Genomic DNA, 19,078 nt, shown 5'->3' on the forward strand with positions numbered 1-19,078 from the left:
GCCCCTTCAAACGTGCCGTGTCAGCAACCTCCAGCCAAGGCCCACCAGGAACACACCTGTGGTTTACTAGTCACAGCTGAAGGGAGGATGCCCACCACGTGTGTCCGTGAGGGGCCGTCAAGGAAGGGTCTACTGTGAGATCAGTGTGTCAGGTGGCTGTGAGGAGGGATCAGGGAGCAGAGCATGGCTCTGGACTTGCACGCTATCTGGAAGCCGCACCGCCGGGCATGTGGGATCTTAGCTCCCCAGCCAGGGATCGAACCCACGGCCCATGCGTTGGAAGATGGATTCTTTACCACCGGACCTCCAGGGAAGTCCCTGGAAGCAGGGATATTTTATGATTGGATTTCTTAATGAATCTTGTCTAAAAAGCAGGAGGAATGAAGTGAAGCTAAAACCTGGAATCGGTAAGGAAGCAGCAGTCACCCACGTGAGCCAGCATGGGGTGCCGGCTCGTTTTGGGGGTTTGGACCACGTTCACGTTTCTGTCTTTGTTCCATCTTTGATCACTGACTGGGCTTCTTTTTTTCTTGATCCACCACAACCACGTGGCCTTGTCTGGTGCTGACGTGGAACCAGGCCCGGCTTCTGGCAGCACCAAGGCCTGGCTGGCAGGGCCCGACCCATCTCCAGCTGTCAGGGGCCCCTTTTCTTCCCTCAGCCACAGCGGCCATGCACTCAGAGGGCTGAGCTGAGCGGGTGGGAGGTGGTGACTCGTGGGGGAGGGGGATTCCACGTTTCTGCTCAAGGCCTTGGCCACAGGCCTTCTCTTCTCTCTTCCTGTATCCTCCAGCCTTCAGACTAAGCCCAGTGTCATCCTTCTTCACTCTTATTATTGCCTGCTGCTGAGACACACTGGGACCTGGCACCTGGGACCCTCTGCTGCAGTGCTTGCACCTGGAGAGACGTCTCCTCCAGCAACAAAGAAACTATGAGGGACTAAAAATACCTGCGTGCCTGCAGAGCTGGGGCAAATTATGGACAACACGATACAAAAAGACCAAAAAAACCCAACTGCCACTTCTGAAGGGCGAGAGCAAAAGCAGGGTACTGGGCATGCCCCCTGCTCTCAACACCAGAAAGGGGTGGGCAAAACACCTAAGCCGTCCGTCCAGCCCGACCCCTGGACACACCCCTACCTTCACCCCATATAAGGAACCAGCTCGCCTTGCCCCTACACCCCCCAGGGAGTGAGCAAGGGAACCTGTTGTTCTCACTCTCTCTGCCGCAGCAGGGGCCCCAGTAAAGCCTTGCCTGAATTTCTTGTCTGGCCTCTTGTCAATTTCTATTGACTGGGGAAGGCCAAGAACGTGCGCTGATCGGTAACACCGCTACACCCTCCGTTAAAAAAACTTTTTTAGAGTAGATGGACGTCACTGGGCCATTTTCCTCTTGATTCTTCCACAAGATTAAAATGTAAGCTTTTCGGGATCGGAAATGGCAGAGCACTGATGGGAAGTCTGGTGGAGCCTGGTTTTAGTGGCCTCGTATCAACTAGGAGGGAAGGACGGTAACAGGACAGGCTCCTTGGCGTTGCTGACGCCCCTTTTCACTAGCATCCCACCTGCTCCAGGGGTCACCTGCTTTGTTAAGGGTCCTTACGTCATGGCTGATGGCCACACACGTGGTAATCTGGTCCCACCCACCCCAGTTCCCCCTCTAGTAAAACCCTTTTCCTCGACGTACCCCGTTTGCTCCTGTCTCGCGGGCCTCCCTCCTCCAACCCCCTCCTGGCGCTTCAAGACCCAGCTCACACCCCACACCCTCCACGCAGCTCTCAGCTGCCCCCCCTCTCAGCCAGCCTTCTGTGCATTTAATTCAGCCCTTAGTCCTTCCTGTGTTGCTCTCTAACTGGTTCCATTGCGGGAGTTTGTGAACTCCTTAAGGGAGAAAGCTTAGTTTTCTCTATTCCAAGGAACACCATGGTGCTGGACACACCTACTGATTGATCCATGTCAGGCTCCCACCCCGGGGTGGGATATGCATGTGAAAACTGAGGAAGGGGGAGGCGGGGGTGAGCATGCACTTCTCCCCAGGCATCACGCAGCTCATGCCATCACACGTGCAGTGCCTTTCACAGAGCGCCTGCCGACGGAAGGGACAGCTAACCCAGGAGCACGTGATCCTTCCCTGGAAAGTGATTCCCAGCACGGACCGCAGCAAAATCACTGCAGAGCTGGAGAATTTAGAGAGAGCCGAGTGTAACTACCTATACACAGCTGTCTAGCTAGCTGGCTACATATACATATTGTCCATAACTTATGGATAATGTATAGCCTGGGCCCAGCCTGAGAGCTTCTGAGCCAGTACCTCCAGGCTGGGGTCCAGATCCCTCGTACTTTCTGAGCCCCACGAGGTGCTGTTAATGCACAACCAGGGTTGGAGCTACTGCATCTGAAGAAGTTCCCACGTCGAAACCTGGCTCTCAGACGAGCTAAGAGTCTAGTATCCGCTGACGTCATTTGCAAGGAGGAAGGTCAGATCACACACCCCACTCCATGTCCCCCTCCCAAATCCCATGATCCTTAGCAGTTAGGAGTTTTACCGTCACCCTTAGCCTATGTTCGCAGCCGTGGCTGCCCGCTGTAATCACCGGCGAAGCATGAAAAGGTGACTGCTGCCTGGCTCCCAACCCTTAAGATTGGGAGCCAGAGCCTGAGGTGTAGCTTGGACACTGAGGTTTTTTAAGGCTCTTTGAATGACTCCACTGGGCGTGGAGTTGGAACTAAAGTCAGAAATCTCTGTAGCCTAAATCCTCTGACTGCTGTTCCCTATTTCTCATTCTGTCCTCAGGGAAGATGTACTACAGCTGGTCTTATATTTCAAACTCTTTTTGAAACCCACTCTCAGCTTTTTCCTCTCCAAGATAAATAATCACAAACCCTTTCATCTTTCCTAAGAGGCCTTATTGCTTACCCCACCCACTGTTCCCTTCTCTCTTCTCTGGACGCTCTCCAGGCGCTAAACATCCCCGTCAGGCTGCAGAATCCAGGACGTCCTCCTGACTCCCCCAAGCCGTGTCCTGCTGACGCGCTGGGCTGTGCTCGCTCCAGCGGTGGCTCTGAGTTGCTGACTCAGTTCTTGGTTTCCAGCAATGACGATTTCAGCAATTGAGGAACCCTCTGTACACACCAGCGGACTACCAGGCAGAAGCCTGAAGAAGTGACTATTGGAACAGGGCAGTGAGCTCTGCAAGGCGACCAATGTGGGGGGGAAGGCAGAAATAAAGGGCATAAATGGAAAATGAGGCAAGAGCACATTTCCGTGTGATGAAAACAGTGGATATCCTAGAGGCAGAAGCCACCATTCAGTCCTGGGTCTGACGACCTTGGGCCGTCCACTCCACCCCTCAGGCCCCCCGTTTTTCACACGTGGGATAAGAGAGTGAGACTGGGTCATCTCTTGGTTTCCCTTCAGCTCTGAATCTTCCACAGCTGAGCTCAGGCTGTGATAGAAAAGAGACGGTCTGCTCATTCCGCATCTCCCTGACCTGCCCGAAGTCTGTCTCCCAGTAACTCCAGTCATTCCAACAGTTATCACTGTCCCAGTTCTGAGAAGCAGGGAGTAAAGTCCAGACCTAGCACCACTAGAATGAGCTTCTGTAAGACAGTACACCACGCCCTCCCGGACACAGAAAAGTCTCAGAGCACTCAGGCCATTCAGCAGGTACTTGAAACATTTGAATGAACTGAAGATATTTTTCTCAGTCTCCAAGAATTAGCGCTGTAGATAATGACTACAGTAATCAGTGTTCACCTCTTCATCAACAGCTATACCCACCGAAACGCAGCACCATAGAAAGCCATCCATATTGCAGTGATGGCCACTGCTGGGCACTTCAACGTACTTTTTCCTTAGTCTTTATTGACAACCCAGGAGGACTGGCGTCATCCCTGAATTATAGGTAAGAAACCGAACTTCCGAAAGGGGAACCAAATTGCCCAAGGTTCCAAACCTACTAAGATACACAGTTAGGATTTGAGCTCAGGTCTCGCGCAGACCCTCCTGCTTCACCCAGCAGAGGCAGATATGCCGTTAACGAAAGTTAGTAAAGTTAATAAAGCTTGAGCTTTACGGCCCCTCCCTTGCATAGGGTGCCTTCCAATCCCGTGGCTAATTTTGAATTCTTAATTATGCACCATTTTGCATAAGGAGGGCCTCCACAATTGACTAAACTTCAGGTCCTAGAAAACCTAGATCTACCCCTGCACGCAGCTTCCCGAGTTCACAAAAACACCATCTTGTGTAGTAATTTCAGGCTAAGGGCATTTTTAAAACATGAATTCAAGAAGAATCGTGCTGGCTTTCTGCTCTGTGAGCGATGCTGGTACTTTAACGAAGCAACAGAGTGAGAATTCCCCTTGTACCATTTGAACGTGGGTCATTCACTACTCATTCTTTTCCCACCCTTCCTTGGTACCCATGGGATGCTTCCCCCATGACCGCTGTGGGTTTCTTTCCTGTCTCCCTGGGGCAGGCCTGCTGGAAGGAGTTTCACCCCCTGGGCTCTCCACCCTGGTTTTCACAGCCCCCTTATTCTGCCCCAGAGCCGGGCTAAGGACTCGGCTCTGCCCCTCCTGCCGCCTTGTTCTCACAGTCTGCTCTTTGGACCAGAGCCTGCGGCTGATGGGGACTGAGCCTCAGCTGCTTTTAGTAACCATCAAGGCACTGCCTGTCAGTCACTTGGAAAGGAATGACTTGAAAAAAGAGGAGAAAAGAGAAAGCATTCTATACCTCAATTTCTGTTACATGGGCCCAGAATTTTTCACATTTCATTCCACCTTCTTCTCTAACCCCATCAAAATGTTCTTGTTTTTGGCCGCGTTGGGTCTTCGTTGCTGCGCACAGGCTTTCTCTAGTTGGCGAGCGGGGGCCACTCTTTGCTGTGGTGCGTGGACTTCTCATTGTGGTGGCTTCACTTGTTGCAGAGCATGGGCTCTAGGCGAGTGGGCTTCAGTAGTTGCAGAATGCGGGCTCAGCAGTTGTGGCTCGTGAGCTCTAGAGCACAGGCTCAGTAGTTGCGGCACACGGGCTTAGTTGCTCCGCGGCATGTGGGATCTTCCTGGACCAGGGCTCGAACCCGTGTCCCCTGCATTGGCAGGTGGATTCTTAACCACTGTGCCACCAGGGAAGTCCTCCCCCCCCATCAAAATATTTTAACACTACTTTTTATCTAGGGTTCCCTTCATCTAGACCTTAGTTAACAGATCCCTCTTCTTTAGATTAAAACCAATTTTCCCTCTTTCCTCCCCTCTCTGCAAACCAGCGAGTGCAGATACAACTTTGGAAAAATACAGCTTAGAAAAGAAATACCTTGGAAACTGGGGATTTTGTGTGAACTCAGAACACCACCTGCTTCTCCCCCCACCCGTCCACTCACTGTCTCCATAGCCTCGATACCCCTGCACAATGGCAGCCATCTCATAAATCAGAAAAATCTTAGAAAGAGAGAACTTAGCTATTCACACATAATATTTCCCAGACACATTTTTCACACAAAGATTAGCCATCTTTGAGGAATAATTTAGATACTGGGTTGGCCACAAAGTTCATTTGGGTTTTTCCATACCATCTTATGGAAAACCCAAACAAACTTTTTGGCTAACCCAATCCTATCCTACTGGCAGCAGAAGCATGGAAAAACTGATACGAGGATGCCTGGAAATCTTAAGACTATATAATACTAAGACGTGATTTAGTACATCTATCTAGATCTAGATAGACAGGTAGATAGATAGATAGTTAGATATCCATAGATCCTAGAACAGTAGGGGACTTCCCTGGTGGTCCAGTGGTTAAGAATCTGCCTTCCAATGCAGGGGACGCAGGGTTTGGTCCCTGGTCAGGGAACTAGATCCCGCATGCCACAACTAAGGTCCTGCATGCCACAACTAAAAGATCCTGCACGCCTCAATGAAGATCTCACACGTGTCAACAAAGATCCCACATGTCGCAACTAAGACCCGGCACGGCCAAATACATAAATAAATATTAAATTTAAAAAAAAGAAGAAATGCAAAGCAAGCACACACAGCTAGCCCTGACACACTCTCTGTTGAGGGGAAAAGTTGCCACGGTCAAGTGAATGTACAGGAATTGCCTGTCAGTAGCAGAGATGACAGTCTTATCACCTTGGAAAGGCATTATTACTTATTAGTTTACAAACCTGGGATGAGATGCTTTCAAACTCTGAATTCTGCCTCCAGTCTCCTCTCTCGCCTTATCCTTTCTTACCACATACCAAGAAATCAATTTATTAAGCTGCCTTACCCATCCCTAGGACCTAAAAAATAGGAACTCTCAGGATGAACGGGAAAGATAAGAAGAGTCATTTCCGTGATGAGGGAATCCTCCCATTTCCGTATCTGTGAACGGAGCTCGGGAATGGAAAATAGAACAATTTTTGCTGACAGCCTCCAAAACGATGAGGCTACAGAAGAAAAAAGAAAAACGTGCAGAGAGGAAACAAATTTGCAAAGCCTCTTAATTACACATACTGTGAGTCTTATGAATTAAAAAATTCAAGGAAATCTGATTCCTTCATCCAGAATTGTGACTTAAAGATTAAAAGAACACTTTGCATAGACATTAAATGGAATATGAACAATTTGGAGTGTGTTCAGAAGAGAACTACCAGTAAGATCAGGGAACTCAGAACACTAGAAATAGACTTGATGAGATCTGGAGGTTTCTGTTTCTCTAAGAAGAGAAAATGTTTGTTCTAGTGAATGCCAAAGAGCAGTTATAATTATCCCAAATTGCGGCGGTCGTATAAACGTTCAGCCCAAGTGAAAAAAGTTACTGCTTTTCTTCTCATGAACGTGAGAGAAGCAAAGCCATCGTACTTTTCCTTTTCAATCTAACGTGAACAGTGAGCTTCGTTGCGCTTCCTTTCTCGGGCACTGCAGTGTGAATCTGACGCAGCGTCTGGCTCACAGGGACTGTGTGAGGTAGGCAGACAGATCCTGGGGACCCCTGCCTCCTGGGGTTCACGGCTTCTGGGACCTCCTCCCCTGAAGTGTGGGCAGGGCCTGTGACTTCGAACCAGGAGAATGTGGCACAGGTGACAGGCCGTATGTGATCGCGTGTATGTGACCGTGTTATACACGACTGTGACGTCTATTTTGCTGGTCACCCCCTGCCTTGCTGGCATTGAGGAAACAAGTGGCCCCGCTGGGGAAGCGCATGAGCCCAGGAGCTGAGGATGCAGCCCACGGGACACGGAGGCCCTCAGTCCGACAGCCTACAAGGAGCTAAATGTGATAACCACCACGTGGGCTTGGAAGCGATCCCTCCCCAGCCAACATCCAACAGCACCTTGACGACAGCCCGGGAGACCCCGAAGCAGAAGTCAGAGCCCAGCCCTGACTCCCGACCCACAGAAACTGTGCGGTAATAATTGTGCTGTTTTATGCTGAGACGTTTGTGGTAATATCGTTACACAGCAACAGAGAGCCAACGCAGTGGGTACGTTGAGTGTAAACACACACACACAGAGCAGGTAGAAGTTTGGGGATGACCACATTTACACACGCGGAGACATGCTAGGTAGACGCTCAAATACTTTGAAGAGGGGCTTCCCTGGTGGTGCAGTGGTTAAGAGTCCGCCTGCCGATGCAGGGGACACGGGTTTGAGCCCCGGTCCGGGAAGATCCCACATGCCGCGGAGCGGCTCGGCCCGTGGAGCCTGTGCTCCGCAACGGGAGAGGCCACAACGGTGAGAGGCCCGCCTACCGCAAAAACAAAACAAAACAAAACAAAAACTTTGAAGAGTGAATGCAGACGCTGTAGACACCTGAGAAACGTAGCCAAGAGAGGAATAATCTAAAGAAACGTGTCATTCTTCACATCGATTAATGCAAGATGGAACAAAAATTTAGTGTAGACAATAAAACTATAAAAAGTACTAAACAAAATCGTGGAGGTATTTTTATTATCTTGTAGAAGAGAAAGTCATTCTAAGCATGTCAGGAAAATTAGGAATTATAAAATTAAAGAGGTTAAGTTTACAGCATGAGATTTAATAACGTCTATAAAGAAAAAATATAAATAAGGTTAAAAGACTAATAAGGTGGTCAAAATTTTGCAACACAAGACAAAGAAATAATGTCCTCAATATACATAACTCTTAAAAATCATTAAGATTCCATTGAATGCAAAACTATACAGCCATTAAAAACAATACAAATCTATATTTATTGTCATATACAAATGTTGACATTAAGTAAAGGAAGCAAGTTACAAAGCGGTACATTCATGTAAAGGTGTACATATCTGTAGATACGCATACCTAAATATACAAAGGGAGCTGTCTGAAAGTAACTTTGCTTAAATCTTAATGTGGTCATTTTTGGGTGGAGGATGACTTTTCATTTACTTCTTTTTTTTTAATATTTCTGAAACAAATGTTCATGTACTGTTTATTTAAAAAACAAGAAATATATTTCCCCCCCAATTTTTAGAAATATTAGCGTATTTACAAAGAAAAAAATCTATATTTGGCAGTTAGTCAGACAGCAAAACATCTGATAAAGAAACACCAATGTGAAGGATTCCTAAAGGAAAGTAACTTTATGCATGGGATCGACACAGATACTTCGCAATCATCTTTGGAGACATCATCATCTCAGGGAGAATGCTCTAAGAGAACTTCCGTCGCTGTTAATTCATGAACCAAAGGAGAAAAAGCAGACTAGAGATGTTTTTAAATAGCCTGGGGAGAGCATGGGAGGCAATTTTGAATTTGATACTACAAGGTATAAAGGGAAAATAATAGAATGGCCCATCAACTCCCATTATCAAGTTAATGATCTTATACTAGTAATGGTTACATGTGCCGGCTAAGAGGGAGACAAAAATGTGAAAATGTGTGAAATACCCTCCTTACACACAGTTCTGAAAAAAACACTGATTCCTTATCATGCATTTAGTGCTGCGATTCTCAACCCTGGCTGCATTTTTAAAATCACCTGGAAGCTTTTTTAAAAATCCTAATGCTTGGGTCTAGAAAAGGTAAATCTATAGAAACGTAAGTAGATTCGTGGCTGCCTGGGGCTGGGGAGTGGAAACAGGGAGTGATATGAATGGGCATGAAGTTTCTTTTTGGGGTGAGGGAAACATTGTAAAGTTAGACTGGAGTGACGGTTGCACAATTCTGTAAATTTACTGAAAATCCCTGACTTGTACATAAGACAGTTTCATGGTACTATACCTCAATAAAGCTGGTCCAAAACATACTCTTGCTTGGGCTCTACTCTGAGGTACTGTGATTCAATTGGTCTGGGGCGAGAGTGGCAGGAATGGTTTTTAAAAGTTCTCCATACGATTCAAGTGTGCCACCACGGCTGAGAACCACCAATGCAGTGATATGAAACCACTTTACAAAATGACTTGCAGGATACCACGGCCGGGTTCTCTGAGATGGAGCATATACAGAGCTTTGGACCACCCTTGGTTTCCACTGTCCATCCCCAACTCTACAACGGGACCTTGTCATGGTCATCGCGAATGCCACCGTGTTGGGGTGACTATACAGACATATGGCTCCACTTTTAGAACTGTAGCTTGAAAGCTAAAAGGATGCTCTGAATATATATGCTTAAGGTGGGTATGAAGTACGTTGGCGTTTGTTCAGATAAATCCAATGAGTTTGAATTTGAAGGCACTCAGTCACAGCACATGAGAAAGAATATTAAACGGGAAGATTGAGGATGAAGGTCGGGAAGTAGAAATAATGGCTACCCTTAAACACTGAAAGGCTACCAAACAAGGGCAGTTGAACTAGTTTTCAGATTCTCTAAAGAATCAGGATTGCCGTGGAAGGCCACAGGAGGATGGATTTCAGTTCTCTGCAAGGAAGATCTTTACAATAATCTTGTTCTAGGCATTGTGCTAATCCTGGAGATACAAATGCAGTGACTGAGTGGTTCTCCAATGCCAGCAGGCACTGCAGTCACCTGGAGGGCTTGTTCAAACGCAGGTTGTCGGCCCCGCCCCTGGAGTTTCTGACTCGGAAGGTCTGGGGTAAGGTCCAAGAATCTGCATTTCTAACAAACTCCCAGGTGATGCTGATGCTACGGATCCGGGGACCACACCTGGAGAAGCTGTAAATCTAAATGTTATCAGAGCTCCATGAAAGGCCATCTAAACCAGATTGGGAGGAGAGGAGTGATGTGAAAAGACTTCTCAGCAGAGGTTTGGGGTGTGCTGAACTTTGAAGAAAGAGAAAGTACGAAGGCACAGAGTAATGTACAGGGTGAGCGAGAGTGAAGGTACAGCGAGGAACACAGGCACAAACCAGCAGCCTCTCAAGTTATTTACTGGATGTTTATTCTACACAGGGTATTGTTCTAGGTGCTGGGTATGGAGATAAAGGGAACAAAGCCCCTGCTCTCACGGAATTTATAAACAATCATGTCGCATGCTGCAAAGTCCCATGAAGGAGCAGAACAAGCTGTTGTGAGAGAACAGGGGCCTCTGAAGAGGTGGCATTTAAGCCCGCACCTCAAAAATGAGACAGAAGCCTGGCGTGTTTAGGAAATGAAAATCCACGTGTCGGAAGTACAGCGGCTGAGAGTGTGTGGAAGCAGATGCATGTAGAAAGATAAACACGAGCAGATTCCGTAGAACAACGCACTGAACATATCAGCTCTTTAGACGGTTTATTCTGTAGAAATTTGGAAGATCAACTGGAGATCGACCAGACTAAAGACTAGTCCGAGAAAACAGGCAAGAGTGGTGAGAACTTGAAGTGATGCATCACAACAGGAACGGAAGACACGGAGATGAAGATGGGAGTGAACCTAAAGGACTTAGTGACCACCTCGTTGCTCACTGGAAGCGAGCGGTCAGCAAGGACTTAGGATGGCTTGCAGAATTCTGGCTTGGGCACCTAGCTGTGCTTTCGGTTAGGGTATAGAGAGGAACTGGTTTGGGGGTGAGAAGGTGGTAAGTTCAGGTTTTGACACAAAGAGTTTGGAGTGATTAAAACAAATACAAGTGGAAATGTTTACCAGCTGATTGAAGAGCAGAGCAAGCCAGCCTGGGCAGGTGATTTTGGTTTGGGAAACAGCTGACTTAAAGTGTTAGCTGGCGGGGGCAGGGAACGAGGGCACCCGAGAAGGAGATACAGGATGAGCCTCTGATGACACTGTTCGAAGGGTAAACAGAAAAGAAGACTAACGAGCAGCTGCAGAGAAGAAAAATTAGGAAAATGTAGTGGCCAAGAAGCCAATGGAGGTCTCTCACCAAGGGAGTGGACAAGTGTCAGATGTCATATACGAAGTGGAGTGCCCACTAGACTTGGCAACATGTGGTCAGTTATGGCCTCCGTGAGAGCAGCCTCAGTGGGATGTGGAGAGGAGGGTCCAGGTTACCGTAGATTGAGGGATCTTAAAGTGAGGTGTGGGGACAAACGGGGCTTGGCTACAAAGGAAGGACCAAGAGAGCAGGAGAGGGAGCCAAGGTCAGGAGCACGTCAGAGGGAGAGACCTGAGCTCATGCGCTGAGGGAGGGTGCGAGGTCTCTGAGGAGGTGACGTGGGATGGGACTCACGGCTCGCCCGTTTGCCTACGGTCTGTGTTGGCCAGAGGACAGACACCTGTTCTGACACAGATGTGGCTGCCGAGCCCCCCTGCTGGCTTCAGTTTCCTCCGTGTTACAGGGGAGGCCTCTGCTGAAGGAAGAGAGGTGGTGGGATGGGGACTGGACAAGAGACCAAGGTCTGAAGTGTCTTTAAGAATGGAAGGGTTAGGGAGTCCGCCTGCCGATGCAGGGGACACGGGTTTGAGCCCTGGTCTGGGAAGATCCCACATGCCGTGGAGCGGCTGGGCCCGTGAGCCACGGCCGCTGAGCCTGCGCGTCCGGAGCCTGTGCTCTGCAGCGGGAGAGGCCACAGCAGTGAGAGGCCCGCGTACCGCAAAAAAAAAAAAAAAAAAAGAATGGAAGGGGTTGCTGGACCTTCAGGGCTGCTGCCCTGCTCTGAGAGCCGGCCTCCTTGAGTCAGTTTGTAGAGCTACCCATCAAGGGCGTGTACTCGGCAGTATTTAGCAGCGACGACATCGGATGGCGGAACCGACCGGGGACGAGCTCCTGCAGGGCCAGAGTGACGGAGAAACAACCGACCACAAAGCTTAGTGCCAAGTAGAAAGGATGGCAGGGTTCAGTCAGGAGACTAAAGCCACCAGGGCCCGGGCGGCCTACTGGTCTCAGCAGAAAGGGGCCCAGAATGAGGAGGGCAGGGGCCGATGCTTTGGCGGGCAGGGGGCTGGGGGGGGGCGGGCGCGCGAATTTCTCACTAAGACCAGGTAGCTACCAACTCAGGAGGAGGGAGGGGCACGGTTAGGTCTGTCGGAAAGTGTCTGATACACTCGTCTTACTGAATAGCACAGCAAGATACTGGTCTTGGGGCACACGTCAAAGTGCCTGGTGAACTCCGCAAAATTCAGACCCAAGTGGAGACCACGGGTGTGCTCTAATATGAATGTTAGTGACCGAGACTTACATTTTCTAACAACAGAATATTCAGTAGAGCCTGCGCGTTCCCTCCTCAGGAGTACGGATTGGGAATTTGGACTACATGTCCAAAACCTCTCTACTATCCTCCCTTCTCAATTCCATCAAAGTTTTTGTAAGAAACATCCTTAGAAACGTCTGCCTTATCCTCCTTCAAGGAGAAGGGCTGTAACTTCAATGTCTTTGTATCCACAAGAACTAACCCACACATGGTAGGAAACAGATTCCAAAAAGGGAAGCAACAGAACGTCATACAAAGAGCTAATACCCACATCAGTGCATTCCTAAATCCAACATTCTTTCTTATGTAACCCTGAAGTCCTCACCTGGGCTTCTGAAGTTTTTGTTTGTTTTGAGGGGGTGTTGTTTTTGAACTACATTAGATTCTGAGCTCACCGCTATGTCCCTGGCAACTCATCAGAGTTCCTTACTACAAGGTTCACCAGCTGGAACCACCAAACCATCTTTAAGGCTGTCTGTGGCATCTTTATTTTGCATTAACAAAGATACATCCTGGCTCCACAGACGAGCTTAGAGAAAATCCTTGCCTAGTAAAGAAATTTCATGGGACTTCGTCACATGGAAACATTAAATCATCTTTCTGCCTACTAAAAGCAGGGCAGAAACACACTTTAAAGAGCAAATAGGTGAGAAGAGTCAAGAAATTCCAAATTGTATTGTCACAGCATACAGTCCCCGAGTGTGTTCTTCTGTACTGTTCGCTCGTCGTGTTATCTGAGACTTCCCAATGCAAGGCTGAGCTTCCCATGAAGAGATTCTGGATCTTCAATGTACTGGTATCAACCACAATGCCAAGGCCCCAAGAAATACGTGGTCTAAGCTGGGTGGATTCCACACAACTTTTAAAAAGAAAAGAATCGGGCTTCCCTGGTGGCGCAGTGGTTGAGAGTCCGCCTGCCGATGCAGGGGACACGGGTTTCGTGCCCCGGTCCGGGAAGATCCCACATGCCGCAGAGCGGCTGGGCCCGTGAGCCATGGCCGCTGAGCCTGCGCGTCCGGAGCGGCGGGAGAGGCCACAGCGGTGAGAGGCCCGCGTACCACAAAAAAAAAAAAAAAAGAATTTGTCAATCTTACGAAATTTCATGGTTTTTTTGTTGTTGTTGGCAAGAAAATTCCTTTCCAAGTTCAGATAACCAGTTTTTTCTTCCTCCTTCTTCCCACTAATTCTCCTCCCTAACACATATATACACAATCAAACACTTCATGTTTGAGGCCAATTTCACTGCAGGCAGAACCTTAACATTTTCAGCAATGATCTGTCCCTCACCTGGATGACCTGATAACCTTGGCAATGAGCAAAAAGGGCCATTTACTTCTCTGAAGTGTAAGGTGCAGTTTGAGCTAGTTTTAAGTACTAGGAGGCCAAAGGAAAAAGGAAGTATTTCTTCATCTTTCCTGCTTTTATCACTGGTTCGCTACAAAGGGATAAACAGCTTAAGAAATCAACGGTGGGGAAAATGTCTGTTGGCCATCGCTGGACTCTTGCTGAAAACAGAGAAACGTGAAATCTGCAGGAATCACTTCTCCTACTTCACGCTTTCTGCAAACACTATTCTCAGCAATGTAACAGGCTAATCACACCACTGGTGAAGTTATTTGAGGCCAGTTCTTTGTTTTATAGAGAGCAAATGCACGTTAGAAACTGTTCTGCAACAGGTTAAAAGTGGCTCTCAGATCAATTACCAAAATCTACCTTTACTTGGTTACCACTTAGAGTTGCCACCAATGTGAATGACAGGGTAGGGGGGACCTGAGCACACACACAATTTTTAAAAATTTTTTAGGTGTAATGCAAATAACTATACCTAACATTCTTTCAGAAAACAAAAGAAATGCAAAACATGCTCAGAAAACAAGAAATCAAGTTATACTTTTCATAAGGCACCACCAAAATCCCTGGTAAATTAGAGTCCATATTATATTTAAGTGTCTCACTAACAGGTAAATAAACATGTAAGAGAATAATCAATAGGTCTTGAGGCTTACAAAAGACATTCCTGTTTAGACATCTTGGAGTATTGCAAAAGTAAGAATAAGCAGGACACATCTTTAAAAACCCGTCACATCCTTTCCCAGTGCACATCATTCGTTGCATAGTGGTGACTGGATACGATCCAGACCAAGAGAAGACTAGAATTCCAAAATATATTAATATCCATTCTTTCCTTCTCATGCTGTAAATACTAAATGCCACGGCACATCCACATCCAAAGTAATGATATGCCTTAATTAAAAGCAAACAAAAAAGTGGGATTTCAAAAGGTGAAAGGCAAACCAATTGCCGGCTTTTAAAAATTTATACTTAAGGACGTACTGCAAAAGCAACTTTTTACACACATATGAAGCTAGTTCATATGTATACCTTTACTGAACCTGGTTACGTGTGGGTCTTTGCTTAATTTTCCCACAATTTTCAAATCCCCCTTCAAATTGCCACTTTCTCCTTAAAAAGTGGATAATCCCTCCCTCTGAAAGAAGGGCTTTCTCAGTTTTCCGTTTCACCCTCCTACTTTAAGCACTGGCTGATATTCACACAAATGTACTGTAGAATTAAAATATTGCCAAGTAGGGAGTTTCTCTTATACCCACTGAATTGCATCAGAATCTAAAAATTAAGAGAAACAAACAAACTGACATTTCTTGGACGCGTGTCAAAGACAAAAGTAGAGAAGTGAAGCACAGGTGAAATCGTTCTCATCTCACAGGTCAGCCCTCGCTGGGGTTTTGATTATTCAAGTACATGGCGGGCGACCCAGGTTTCACATCTGCCGTTTCAATTATCTGAAGCGTGACTTGCAGTAGCTGTTGTTCCATGATGCCCACGTGTGAGTCAGGAAGAGCTGGGAGGCAGCAGCTCGGGAAGGAGCCTGGCCCTGCGTCTCCACACATCTCTGCAGGGTCACTACAGGCAGCGAGGCCAACCCCGGCTGGAGGGACCACAAGAGAGCTGTCGTTGCACTTGCGCGGTTCCAAGGACCTACTCTTGACCTACCAGTTTTCATCTTCCTTCCTATAACCTTTGCCAAAATGGTTTATAATGAATGTGGTGAGAAATACCTTTGAAAGAATTAACGAATAAGTTAAAGAACGAGTGGTGCAGAACTGCGACTCTGAGGAGATAGGAAGGGTAAAGAAACATTTTAAATCAAGTTTTAATATGAAATGTTACAACACCGCAGAATGGAGTTACTTTGTAAAATAAGTACTTTCCTCTAAGTGAAAAAACATCGTCATTTCTTTAACAGATGAATCTTAGTTCACTAATTACAAAATTACACATTTCTATATTTTTCTTTTCTCTTTCTTTTTTTAAACTGTCTCTCATCTGTTCTCAACCTTTGGTCTAAATGGTCAAAAGTCAGACCAAATCCTCTGTGACTTTCAAATAAATACAGAAAATCCCACAGTATCAATTAAATGATATATTTGAGTTTCAAAATGTCAGAAGATAAACAGGGAGCTATTCATGGTTGGAGAAGATAAACAGGGAGCTATTCATGGTTGGAGACTGCCTTGCGTTTTTCTCTCAGTCAAATATGCAGGCAAATACCTATTATGAACATAAATTATTCCCTAAACAGCCCTCTATCCATCCACCACACTCCAAGCAGCAGAGCACCTTAGCTGTCTTTCTCAGCACCTCATGCCCCTCCACTGATAGCTGAGGAATGAAGGAAAAACAAGATATTTTAAAATGTATTCCGGGCAGCCATCACTTAAGACTGCATTCAATTTTTAACCCACAAGCACTTGAAGACTTTTACAGAGAAGACCAAACGGCAAAAAACATTGTGCTTTCTTCTATAATATCAACCAGATGAAATTCTTAACTAAGTAGTAATATCTTTATGTATGGAGAGACTGGCAAAATGATAACTTATGAAACTGATTACTTAGTTACCTTGTACTTTCCATTGAAATCTTAAATCATACACACACTTGAGATGAGATTTTAAGACCCATGCACACCAACACTTATGAACCTCTTAACAGGTCAAGACACTCAAAACGTTATATGATATTAAGGAAGAAATGACTAAAAAATAGGTAGTAGAACCGTAGAGAAAGCATTTCCAGAAACTAGATTTTATAGGAAAGGTTTTGCTTTTTTTAGTAAGATGCCTTTTGAGTTAAATCTCATACCCACGCAAACTGTGACTGGACAGTACATTTCACTTCTAGTTACTAGAAGACATTTCTTTAAAAGAGATCGGGGCACAAAGGGAAGACAAGACTAAAAGCTGCTCTCTGGGCCCACCCTGCTCCCCCCTTTTAAAAGGAAAACTGATGAATTTAAGTCAAACCACAGATCTTTAAACCAAAATAAAGGGACACAGGATAGTGAAGACAAAACACCATTTTTAGTTTGTTTGGTGGGTTTTTGGGGGTTTTTGTCCCCCCCCAAAAAAAATTAGTCCCCTTCTAGTAAGAGTTTCCATACAGCTTACCTAACACCTTCACAAGAACACAGAACACAACAGGAGGGAGGAGAACACAGCACCGTAGTTCCAAACTTTCACGTACAAAACAGAACTACCATCACAGATACAGTATGACCAGGTTTCCCCACAGAAAGGGACAAGTCCCAACACACAAACGAAATATAATTACCTATTTGAACAAAACCAAGATGGAAGATCTGGTCAGGCTAGGATGGAGAAGGAAGTGCTAACTCCTTGTACTACAAGGAAGGAATGGGATTCCTTTATTAAAAAGCAAGACGAGAAAGCAAGCCCCCAAATGGATTTTTGATGCTGAAACTCTGTCATAAGCTGCTGGTAACAGTGTGTGTGTGTGTGTGTGTGTGTGTGTATATATATATATATATATTCATATATGTATATTAAAAAAGGAAAAATAATCTATTTATAGAACAGTCAGTAGTCAGAGACATTTAGAAAAAAGTAAAAACAAGTCCTTTTTTCTTTTTTTAAAAAATGGATTTACTAAAACAACTTTGTCACCCAGATGTACTCTAAGCCCACGTCCTCTGATGAAGCCACGTGCTGTGCGACAGCATCTGCCGCGGGCCACGGTCAGAAACGGCCAGTCCTGGAAACCACAGCCAGTGGGGGCCGGGCTGCAAGGCAAGAGTTGTTATTTGCTGGTCTTGCTCGGGGCCATGCCTGAAGCCTGGTGGCACCTGGTGCACTTGTGAATGAAGGGTTCCCCGAAAAGCAGGCACCGCTGTGGCTCAGTAAAACGTTCTGACTTGTCTTCTTTGCTACCGCAGAAGCCTGGATCCACGTACCTGCTCTTCTTTAAAATGCAGACCCAAGGCAGCAAGACTTCTCAAAGCCAAAAAAAGGCTCCTTGCCTTGAAATAAAATCTCTTCTTCCCAGAATCCAATCTAGTCAGACTTCTGAACTAGATGCCATCCTCCTCCTTAGGAAGATGAGGTGATCTGCCTCTCAACTGGGGTTTTCTTCTTGGTACAGACAAGCAGACGGAGCTGAGGTCTACGGGCTGTGCCACCACCCATGGCCTCTAACAGGACTAACTTCAGCCCTGGCCCTCTCCTAGCTGGATGTGTAGGGCGTCAAATGCCAGGGCAGAGTGGAAGGAAACTGCTACTCTACTCCTCCCCCACTGGCCTAACTAAGGAGATCCAAGGGATCAGCACCTCTGGGTGGCGCTGGCTGCAAACCTCTAACTAGTACCAACTGGCCAGAAGCCGCGGCCTACATGCCCTGCCAGCACACCAACGCATTAATGCCAACCAGCCACCCTAGCGCTCAAATATCTGGCCTTAATGTGACAAGCAATCTCAGAGGAGACACGAACTGAAACACTGGCTGCTGGACCAAAGCAGACACCCTCGGCACAGATGTGCTGACAGAGAACGCAGATCCCACGTCCATGCAAAGAGGAAGTCGGCTGGGAGGACTTGCTCAGAAGGCCATTCGTCTTTGGAAGCAACATTCTGAGTGGATGTAAACCACTCTACTGACTACGGTCTCTGTGTGGTCCGTTTTCCCCCATGTCCCAAGCTAACCCAGCACCTGCTAACTGGTCTCTTTAAGGTCCTCCACTGGTAGCTTGTAGCTCATTATGAAAGAAGGAGGTGCTGCTGGACCTGGGCTATCTGGCCCCTGCTTCTTTGCACAGTTTGTACAGATGTAATCTTCATTTTCAGCCATTTCTGGAGATACACCCACACAAACTTGGTGAAACCATTCATCACAGCCACCATCACATTGCACCCAGTCTACCTGTTGGAGACAAGATCAGGGAATGTTTAGGTTACATACACATTAAGCCTGGAATACAAGCAAACCAAAGAGCTTTCTTGGCTTAAATGATAGCAAATAATTGGGATGCCCAGAGATAGACAATGACTTCTTACGGGGTTATTTTTTAAAGAAAGAAGCTGGGAAGTTAATACCCCCAAATTATTTTTTCCATAATATGTCCACAAAATTAGGCCTCTTAGGTACTCCATTACCTCATAAATACCTGGGGCTCCTAGTGAGGCAGAAACATGTTTGAGAAAATCTGACAAAAAAGGAACTTCTAATAGAGCAGCCAAGTAGTTTTAGCTAA

At 46.6% G+C, this 19,078-nt stretch overlaps 1 protein-coding gene across 1 annotated transcript in view; it reads right to left on the reverse strand.

The window, feature by feature from the left end:
- Positions 1-7,925: 7,925 nt before the first annotated feature.
- KDM5A (lysine demethylase 5A) overlaps positions 7,926-19,078 on the reverse strand; it is an 87,008-nt gene continuing 75,855 nt past the window's right edge. Inside the window, exon 28 of the mRNA XM_030834746.2 lies at positions 7,926-18,747. Within this exon, the coding sequence (XP_030690606.1) occupies positions 18,541-18,747 (207 nt within the window). The 3' untranslated portion in view covers positions 7,926-18,540. The remainder of the gene's footprint in view (positions 18,748-19,078) is intronic.

Source organism: Globicephala melas, chromosome 10 (genome assembly GCF_963455315.2).
Source record: "Globicephala melas chromosome 10, mGloMel1.2, whole genome shotgun sequence".
NCBI classification, from domain to species: domain Eukaryota; kingdom Metazoa; phylum Chordata; class Mammalia; order Artiodactyla; family Delphinidae; genus Globicephala; species Globicephala melas.